This window comes from Helicoverpa armigera, chromosome 15, assembly GCF_030705265.1.
Source record: "Helicoverpa armigera isolate CAAS_96S chromosome 15, ASM3070526v1, whole genome shotgun sequence".
NCBI lineage: Eukaryota > Metazoa > Arthropoda > Insecta > Lepidoptera > Noctuidae > Helicoverpa > Helicoverpa armigera.
The window spans coordinates 4,844,554-4,855,384 of NC_087134.1; the positions used below are offsets into that span (position 1 = coordinate 4,844,554).

The 10,831-nt window shown below is 35.1% G+C and overlaps 1 protein-coding gene and 1 long non-coding RNA gene across 3 annotated transcripts; both read left to right on the forward strand.

Moving 5' to 3' along the window:
- The first annotated feature begins 519 nt into the window (after nt 1–519).
- On the forward strand, nt 520–2,715 carry LOC110376370 (allergen Tha p 1). 2 transcript variants are annotated; one of them, XM_021334827.3, is made up of 3 exons: nt 520–641; nt 1,732–1,924; nt 2,262–2,715. In XM_021334827.3, the coding sequence occupies exons 2-3, from the start codon at nt 1,738–1,740 to the stop codon at nt 2,444–2,446; spliced, it is 372 nt and encodes a 123-aa protein (XP_021190502.3). In that variant the 5' UTR covers nt 520–641; nt 1,732–1,737; the 3' UTR covers nt 2,447–2,715. The 2 variants fall into 2 exon arrangements, with proteins under 2 accessions (XP_021190502.3, XP_021190503.3); XM_021334828.3 differs by lacking the exon at nt 520–641 and adding an exon at nt 1,084–1,321.
- Nucleotides 2,716–4,187: 1,472 nt separating this feature from the next.
- LOC135117839 (uncharacterized) lies at nt 4,188–6,939 on the forward strand. The gene is made up of 3 exons (XR_010277204.1): nt 4,188–5,021; nt 5,558–5,650; nt 6,105–6,939. It is a non-coding gene; the product is annotated as an uncharacterized LOC135117839 (long non-coding RNA).
- Nucleotides 6,940–10,831: the final 3,892 nt, after the last annotated feature.

The following is a 10,831-nucleotide window of genomic DNA, read 5'->3' on the forward strand; positions in this document are numbered from 1 at the left end:
TGGTGGAGCGCCTTTGAAAAAGTATTTAATCTCTTTTAACACTGTCCTAAAATAAAAAAAAAGTTATTAATTTTTATTTCTTTTATGTTTATGGCATCTGATAATATTTTAAACGTAAAGTGGCCAGTACTTCTTTCATATTGAACCCATAAAGGTTTGTTATGTTAATGTTGTGTAGGTGATAATACATGTGATTTCTTCATTTGGCAGCCCGCAGCTGTAAGATTTTAGCAATTTTACACTTTTTAAAAAGCCTTATTAATTTGTTAACATTTTGTGGCATTACAAGAGAAGCCACTGAGTATGATGTTTTCCTGCTACACATTGCTATGATTTTTCTAAAAGTCGAACTTAACGAAAATATGCTAAAATTGCTCCTTAATAGAAACATAAGCTTTATACATAGATGTAAGTGTGTACTGCGATTTTAATTTTATGGGTGTTTCCAGACTTGTTTATGATACCCAAATAACTATGTAGTTTAACTGGTACTACGGGTATAGTCAATTATATTATTGGTAGACAGCCTTCCAGTTGTAATAAAAATTAATTGTTTTAATATCAATTACTAAAACATTTTTGTGTTACATCATTTTGGCTTTAGTCTGAACCAATACAGTTGCGGCGCGCCCATCTTGAACGTAAGCTCAGTCATAGTTTATTTATAATTATTTTATTTTTATATTTAATTTAGTTAAGTTAACAATAAATTAAAGGTCGTCAAAGTTATATATTTACATTTGAATAACGTTGCCAGTAACAACCCTTTCACTCTTGCACATTTTCCGAGCGGATTCTCCGATCGATTTTTCCGCGAGTAAGAATGATATTTCGTAAGCAAACACTCTTTAAAGCTTAATTTTATAATTTTGAGACCATTTATTAGATTATACGTATGTAGGTGTATTCTTTATTCGCAATCCTTAAGGCAGTTAAAATTACTGACTAAAATACAATCTCATGTTTGCTTAAAAGATTCCCATTATCAGACCTGTCAATCGGAGGAAAAAAAACTAATGAATGATGATATATACCATGAATATTAGCATATAATATACAAGAATTGGCCAGGTGTGCATCCAAAATGAAGGTCAATACACGGTGGCCAGACTGGTTGCACGACGACCTCAAAATTATTATTAGATTTATTTAGATTTTCAAATCATAATGAAGAACTTTTGAATCAATCTAGTTCTATGGCAGTGAATGGTGGAAGCAGGTTCCTAATTTCTTGTGAGAGTAGTGTAGATTAGGCTATTATTGATAAGTTGGTATAAGTTGTTGGTGGTTGCAGTTTGGTGATAAAGTGTAAATACAAGAGGTACGATCTAAAAGTCGAGATTTTTCTATCATGCTATTCGTCTGTAGGTACTGTAACTATAATATTTAGGTGATTGAACCGTAACATATTGTAACCTATAGGTACATTTACTTAGCCCGCATGTATCGATTTTCTGTGAAGCTTTCTCAAGTAACTTAAAGCTCAAGGAATTATCATAGATAGCAAAAATTCTCGCCAAACTCAATGGCTGAGAGCAATCAATTCCGTGCATAGGAAGGCGCATGGTACCCATAGGTACTTACATACTAAGTTCACATGCCGATACATAAAAATAGTGACTGCGTAGCCATTCGCGTAATGTGTTACAACAACAAAAAGTTAGGCGAGAACCTAGACCTACCAACATTTGAAAAATAAGTATCTACATAATTATATTCCTATAATTTCAGTTGAAGATGAAGACCCTGGTTCTGCTACTCCTGGCAGCAGTGGTGACAGCACAGTATGAAGAAGACACATATGGAACCGATCACGACGATTTAGACATAGCAGCTGTGGTGGAAGATAAGGACCAATTCAATAGCTTCATCGACTGCTTTATAGACGAGGCTCCTTGTGACGATGTTGCTGATACATTTAAAAGTGAGAATACCTACTTATATTTGCTTAGTTTTGTAAAGATAAATAATAGTTTCCGTTGTGCTGCTAGACTGACATGGGATCTACATTATGTATCTGGACAAAAGTAATACAGCGGGCTAGGATTGGGCGATTGAGCGAGTTGTAGTAATGTAGAGTAAATAGAGCTGCTGAAGGCATAAAAAGCATAAGAAAGAAATTTCAAATTGAATCCGTGTGACACCTAGTATAGGTATGACTTTAAAAAAGAGTCTGCCTGTCGGTCTCCTAATACACTTTGCAGTTGGTTACTGACCTTTTTGTAGCTTTGCTATTTTAACATTCGTTTTTTTCTCTTTAGGTGTAATTCCTGAAGCGGTTCAGGAAGCCTGTGCCAAATGCACACCAGCACAGAAGCACATAGTGAGAGTATTCAACGAAAGCTTCAAGAAGAAAATGCCTGAAAAGTTTCAGAAGTTCAAGAACAAATACGATCCAGAAGGGAAATATTTCGACAATTTTGAAGCTGCAGTTGCCGCGTTTTAGATAATGTAACATTTTGTTTGTTAAGAGTAATTTTAAACGATATTTTTTGGACTTCTGTAGTAGAAAAAATAAACTTAGGATTAACTAGTTGATAATGTGCATTATTTAATAGTTACTTAATAACCTTACATAAGATAAATCGTTATAATATTTTCTTTGTGATGAAAGATGTTTTGACTTCAGTTATGGAAATAATTATGATATCTATGGAAACATGATATAAGTGATGATAACAAATGATCTAGCGATAAGTAAATTTGTATAACTATTATTGTATTTATATTAAAACTTGTAGTAACTAAAATTAAGATGAGGAATGGTGCAGATCTCTAACAAAATAGAGTTTTACAAATTTTTTTAGGCATCAATAGCAACCAGATTAACTCTCAAAAGACACACAAGTTTATCTACTAAGTAACCTTGCTCTTGCTCTCTTAGAGCTCTGCCTCATTAGGACGCCAATGGCGACGTCGCCGGCTACGTATCCAAGCAGTTAGTATTGAAATGTATGGAACCTATCTCACTTGGCGACGGTTTGGCAACGTCGCCAAACTGGAGGCGTGGCCACGAGCTACAGTTCCATACGTGGCTTCTGGCTACCGTGTCAGCTTGGCGACGTGGCCACAGTTGCCACCATAATGTACACGGTAAAGCGCACCTCCCTCACACAGTTGCCAATGTGGTCGCCAGTCAGCGTGCAATTTATTCAGCAACGACGTAAACAATTGACTGTCGAGACGCCATGGTCACTCGACTTGGCGATATTTGGATGCCAGAAGTAGCCAGACCTGTGCCACTGGCGACGTCGCCATGGCGTCCTACCCAACTAACATTAAGCGCTAATACAAGAGTTATAACAGATATATAAAGGAGCTAAACAGGTCCTAAGGTCATCAATAAGTGCTATCACATGGGAGTTATAGCGAGCTATAAATCTATTATACCCCTGGAATGGGCACAAGTTCTTATGGCCTTAGGTTCCATAATGGCGATGTAGTGGAGTTACAGAATTAATTTAAGAGATATAGTAGAGCAATTGTGGAGGTACAGTAGCGCTAACTGAGACTTAAAGCGCTGTAAGAGTGGTATTTAAGTGACTAGTGACTCCTCAAGCGGTATGGTAGAGCTACATGCTGCTTACTGACGCTTTGAGCGCTATAAAGGGAGCAAATGTATGAATATAAACTCCGTAAGGGGCACAGTAGATCTATGATGTATCTTACTTACTGTTTGAGCGGTTAGAAGGTGGCAATAAGGTAAATTGTAACACCTTGAGTTGCAGTATAGATCTAGAATAGGAAATTTTAGCGTCTAAGGATATAATTTTTTACTTTCTTTCATAGCCGGCTAATGCGGTATGTTTTGTATAACGTTGTTAAATGAATGATATATCAAAAAATTCGCTTGGTAAAAAGGCGGAGTTGAGTGTTATTTTAAATCGTTGTTAGTGGAAGCTGAAGCGGAATTTTCATTGCGAAGGTAAGTAAACTGTGAATATGTGTATATATTATTAGCAAATAATTGAAGGGCCCACACTTTGTTGCGTATTTATCTAAAAAAATGTTTTGATTCACATGGAGCAAAACATTTTTTTACTAAATATGTAACAAAACTTTGCCTATTGACTTAAGTGTCGTGACCCTGGTATTAGGACGCTAGAAAAATAAATACCTTCATTGTATTAAGTTTTCGTTTCGTATATTTTACTGTTTTAATTAACTTCATTATCTAAAATGGTGGACGCATGAATTTGGGGATCCGTAGTTATTTTCCAAAAGCACTACCTAGCCTACGGTTGACTATAGTCCGCGCGGAACTTGGCCGCGCCTTAGGTATGTGAGCTTGTGAGCGGTGGGGCGGAGAGGCGAGGGCACTTGCTGTCTACACTCAGTTAGACGCCGTACGCAGTGACGGCAACGCACGTTGACAGTTCCGGTTAGCTGACACAAAACGCACACAGAGCCCGCGCGCTAATAAATAAATACCTACCATTCAGTCTCTGCCCTCCACCTAAGTTCATCGTGACGAGTGTTGTTTTTGGCGCTGGACACCGCGCGAAAACTTTGTAGTGCCTATACCTTTGTTCACGTAGGTAACTTCGATTGCGCCGTTTTAAAAGTGTCACTAGGTAGATATTAGCATTATTTACCATATAGGTTGTTAAAATAAATAAGAGTGCAAGACGATTTAGACGTTATTGTATTTTTTTAATTTAATTCTGTTAACTAAACAATAATATTTCAATTTCAGAATGCCATTCAAAATTGTAAGAACATTAGAGAAGGGAAAATACAGCCACTGGATTGTTCCTGCTACATGGGAATCTAATAACATTGTAAAATGGCCTAAAAGAAACATTTCAAAACTTGTTAAATGCGATGATTACTTACCAGACCCGGATTGGCGACAAATAAAGTGCCGAGTAAAACGAAACAATATTCCAACTTATAAGGACGCTGAACGAGAACTCGAGAATTTATTATGTGTAACAGACACTGATGAAGAGCAAATAAATGACAAAATGACAAAATCCAACAAACAAGAAGTAAACTTGAATGCACTTGTGGAACAATTGGTATGTATTACTTTCCGTTTTCAATTCAAGCTTCTTTAATTTAAAAAAAGTTTGTTATAAAATTAGCTTTTGCACGCGTATTTGCACGATCGTGATGTGGTGTTTTTGTGTGTTTCTGTTTCGGTTTTGGCTGTGCATTGACCGGTCAGTCAGTAATTATGTCAGTTTCTTCAATTTCTAAAAGATGTTCCAAAAATAATGAACGGATTGCAACTACGTTTGGGTTTCTGCTCGAAAAATACCCGAGCTCGGGTATTTTCCCGGAAAATAAAAATGGGATAAAACTCGAATTCAGACGACTTTGTGTAAAAATCAAGTAAGGGCTTTTAACAAAATCGTTTTAAATAACATTTTATACAATTGTGTTATTAGTACCACAAGATATTTAAGTCATGTAATTTATTTTACAAGCTCGGGTATTATTCAGGAAAATACCCGACCTTGGGTATTTCCCGGCAGAAACCCAACCGTAATTGCTTGCGAATAGGCAATGACATTTTTTGCAATACAAAGAGTGCTTTTGCTTTTTTTTTCAGACTACCAACCAATACGAACCACTCATGATTTCTGTACCCAATGAGCCCAACGCGTCTTCCTCTAAATTTACAACATCCGACCAACAACAAGTGGTATGTATTATTACTTTCAGGAAATCAAGATCCTTTCATTTGATAAATAGATATTGAGTTTTTGTTTCAAAACGCTTTACGAGGTATGCGATCTGAATAGATTCTTTTCTCTTTATACTTATAGATGAAAACATGGTCAACGTTTTATAAGTAACTAGCCGTTTTCCCGCGGTTTCACCCGCGTCCCGTGGGAACTACTGCCCATACCGGGATAAAATATAGCCTATGTTGCTTGTGGATAATATAGCTTTCGAATGGTGAAAGAATTTTTAAAATCGGTCCAGTAGTTTTTGAGCCTACCTATTCATTACTACCAAACAAGCAAACAAACAAAGTTTTCCTCTTTATAATATTATAAGTAATAAGTATAGATGATTGCATAAAAACTTTTTACAATGCAGAGACTGAGATTTTTTTACGATACACAACCCACCTTTTGTGTTTTTTTTTTCAGTATAACCAATACAATTCACCCGTGATTTCTGTACCCAATGAGTCCAGCGAGTCTTCATCTCAAATCATTTTGACTTCAGATAACCAAATACTGGGTATACCTCCAAATACCTATTGTGTGCTTGCTGAAAACCAAGATCACTTTATAGACAAATCACAAGAAAATAGTGATTTAAAGAAAATATTAGACGTATTGGAAAACCACGACAAAAGATGGATTCAATATTGGAAAATCAAAAAAAAATTATGCACAAGATGGCTTGCATTTCTGTCCAAGTTGATAATATGCAATTACAACTCGGTAATTGCAATGAAGAGGATGTTGTTCCCTTGGGTACGTCTAAAAACCAAGTTGAGAACTTGCGATTCAGTTTCTCTCCAATTACAACTGTTGAAGATTTGAACAAAATCAATGATTTACTTTCTGATAAAACTGCTAGAAAACAACTGAAACAAACTTTTTCGGTTATTTGTTCCGGTGGAAAAGGAATTAATTGTGCCTACAGACTTATAGATATCATGTTTTCGCGTGATTTTTTGTGTCAGTGCTCTTGGAGTGGCAGTAGTCGTTCTGATGGCGTTAAAATTAGTTTAAAGTGCTATAAAAATGTTGTTTCGTTTTTTTGGGAGATGATTTTCAGTTGGGACCAGACTTTTACATTACAAAAAAATGAGCTTTTTTTCAAAAGCATTTTGAAGAATGCCAACAAAAGAAAAAATGCTAAACAAGAAAGGTCATCTACTGCACGAAAACGAGCCAAAATTGAAAATAATAAAAGTAGCTCAGAGCCTTATAATAATGAAAATAGTGCCGGAAATATTGAACAAGACGCAAACGAGACGGAAAACAACAATTATGTAGCATTCGTGGCAACTGCTGAAAATAATGTTGAAAATCAACCCAGACATATACCTGGAATCAAAAATGATTCCATAGTACTAGCCCCAGGTGACGATTCAATCGAAGTCGAAGAAGAGTCCCTATGCTAATTTAATTCATTTTTAATTCATTTATATTTTTAGGAGGTAAAAGTGCCTACTTTAATTATAATGCAAATGTTTTATTACAGGAACTAATCATACGAATAAATACGCTATGCTACATGTCACTATTCCAGTAAAAAAGTACCTGATTCGCATTTAATGATTGTAATTGTTATTTAATAACGTAAACAATTTCTGATCTTAATTTTAGTTTAGATTAAGAGGTTGATTTTGCACGAGAAATAAAAAAAAATACATACATTAATTGCGTTTAATTCAAAATGTTACACAGTGTGAAGTAAAGGAAAGAAGTAAAGAGAATTTTCAAGCTCAATACACACAAGTTTAAACTGGACATCTCCTGGTGATATCACAATTTCATCTCGATTTTCAGTGTCTTTTGCAACTACAAACATATTCAAATATGATGATTTAATAGGACGTTGAAATATGTCACGTTTGTTCCTTAATCTATAGCCATGAATATGCACAACATTAGATTCATGTAATTGCTTAATCTCTTTTATTTCCACAATGTCGCTGTCATTCGTCATGCAGTATCTGTCCTGAAGTTTAGATGATAATACATAAGTATTAAAATGAAGCGTTGTACGATATTGACTCTCAGATACAAAAGGCTCAGTATGCTCAGATCTTTTATGTAAATTAGGAGAATCAACCATACTTTTCTCGGAGATTCTTTTCGCTAGCTGTATCAGAGGTTTATTGCCCTGCCTGAGCATATTTTTAATTGTGTATAATTTATTTTCGAATGGATAAGCGTTAAAAGTTAGCAGGGGCCCAAATTTTTCCACTTCATCTACTACGTGCATCAAATTGTGAACATTGCTGGTCGCATAGTCTCTCCCATAAAAATTTAAACTGGTCCACAAAACTTTGAAACAGCTCTCTAGCTATTGGTAAATAAGTGCTATATCTACTAACTGAACATATAGTTGCCGCACAGAAAAACATTAGAAAATGTTGGTACACATCTTCATGAAGGACATCAATAAGTACGATTATGCTCAAATAATGTAAAAGTCCTGAATTCTGATCCTTTCCAGTGCGCAAGGCAATCAAGTGAGCGGATTGACCGGTGTATTTCGGAAGGCATTCTACTTTTCATCAAGAATTCGTTTACTTTAGTGATATCCCTTGCACACCATTTTGTAGTATAAATCCCAAAGTTTCCATTACGCCATCCCACTAATAGCCGTTTCATGATTCCTAGATCAATCAAATGTAGTGAATCTCCTACAGGAATATCTTGAACCATGTCGATTGGTAATTCTAATAGTGGGGAATCTGCTTTGTGATGAGCTCCATATTTCTTAGCTCTAAAATCTTCATTATTTCTATCAGGAAACTTTCGCGAAGAAAAACACTGTATGTGAACGGTGAGAGTATTCGCCCACAGTTGTGCATTTCAAACAACCATGCATTCCATTAAAGTTGCAGACACCTGAAACATGAGAAAACGTATATTTTGTGTTTTGCATTGCTTTGTATTTGCATTTAATAGTCGGCCAAAGAATTAAGCTTTTGAAACCGGTAGAGACTGATTTAACCTATTACTTATTGACTCATTAAATAAATTGTTACATAACATCTCATATAAATATATAAACAATTATAGACTTACCGATTTGAGCCCTGTTACTGTAATTATTTGCCGACTAAACTTACCGATTCGTATTATGTAGGTACAAACCTTTAATGAAAGCTCGCGCTGGAGAATCACAGATGAAGCATCTGATTTTCACAGAAATTTTCTTGTCTTCTATTTGGATGCCTTCTTGTAAAATACATTTAGTCTCATTTACAAAATCTTCTAAATAAAGTTTTAAACTTTTTGGTTTTCCGATACCAAAATACACGCCAATCACAAAAGGATTTGCGTCGACTTGATGAATGTTTGCTAATATTGGCCAAAATTCTTTTTTAGAACTGTTGTGGATTGGCAATCCATCAATATTAAAATTCAAGTAAATTGTATTGGGTAAATTACTAAACTTCCTTAAAATACATTTCAAAGGTTCAGAAATTCCATTATGCCAATATTCGCCATCGTCATCTAGTTTTTTTATTAAAATATTTTTTGGTGTTTGTAAAAGAGTTCGAGGATCTTTTGGTAGAATCATGCCAAATCTGTCATTTAAGATTAACAGCAAATCTTTTATAGCAGTTTGTGTAATATTTTTCTCAATGGACCATGCCCTCAATTTTTCACTAAATTGAAAATTCTTAATATATTCACTCGGATTATCCTCATCATCACTACTCAATGAGTAATAACATCGGTCCTCTTCGGAAATATCAAAACTTGCAGTTGCGATATCACTTCCATTACATGCGGAACCCTCATCAAGTAAGTCTCCCACTTGACCACGTCTAGTGATGCTTCCATTTTCATTCAGGTTATCTTGTGATAAGTTTGCATCTGCAACGTTGTAGTTTAAAATATTACGATAATCTTTCAAGATTTTCCGTCTATTTCCACCGGTTCTACTTTGAACTTTCCAAGTTTTAAAACGCTTTTGAGAGGAACTATGTTGTGACGCCATTTTTTTGTTCGTGCGCCACGTGACCAATTAGAGGTACTAAAGTAGTAACGAACTCAATAATTAAACCTTAAGTAATATAGAGACTATACTTGACACTATAAGTTCTATTAATAGGGAGAAATATCCCTACTATTCAGCCCTAAATCATACAAGGGAGTTTTGTATCCCTTTAGGAGTTTGGTGTTGTAAAAGTGTTAATGAACACCATTGTAGAGCAAGTAACGTTAATTGCTCCTTTTGAGCAACTATCAGCGCTCCGAAAGAGTTTGTAGCAGCTTGCTTAGAACTTTAGAAGTTAATAGTAAATGTTAATTTCTTATATGGATCTTATAGTCGTAAAATTCGCTCAAAGCTATAACACAGAAGCTTTGGTCTGTATTGTAGGGATAGTAATCGCTGCTCTACGCGTTTAACCTCCATACATTGCTCTTATAATTGCTTCACTGTCACTATAAGTGTTATATTTTATTACTAACACTCTTTTGTCGTCTCAATCTATAATTGCAGCTACTATTCTACCTTCATAACACTTTAGGTTCTAAAGTAAGCTGTATTTGCAGCCATAATGTTTGTTGGGTAGTGAGGCAGAGCTCTTAATATAACTACAACTTTCAAACTGAAATATTTATAACTTAGTGCGAATGTTCCAGTTTGTATCGAGCCTTTAAAGAATCAGTTGTTTTTAGCATCATAATTTTAAAAACAAAGGTTTTAAGTGTAGGAAATAGAACTGAACGGTTGGGTATAAAGCTGAAAGGTAAATATTTTAATTTTGACTTTTCAATAAAATTCTGTTAGAGGGTTCTTTATTAAAGTTCTCTTTCGTAAACAACATAGGTAAGTATTATTTTGCTTTTCGTTGCCATGATGCTATTTCTTGTCTTCTTTTTTTTCTAAAGCTGCTATTTCTTCAGTCTGATTGCCTTAGCCCTTGTTAAGCTTCTTAATTGAAGAATAATTATTTGAATATCTATCACCAATTACATCATCTAAAGGTCATTGACCTACGCCATCACCTTAAGTCCTAGATGACTACAGTACTGAATAGGAAAATCATACGTTGAACTTATGCTTAGTACCAAAAATATAAGCCAAGCATCCGTCTTACCAAGAGTGGTCACACTATCGTGATCACTTAATTGGGTATAATTAATAACAATTGTTGGCGGACCAGCCT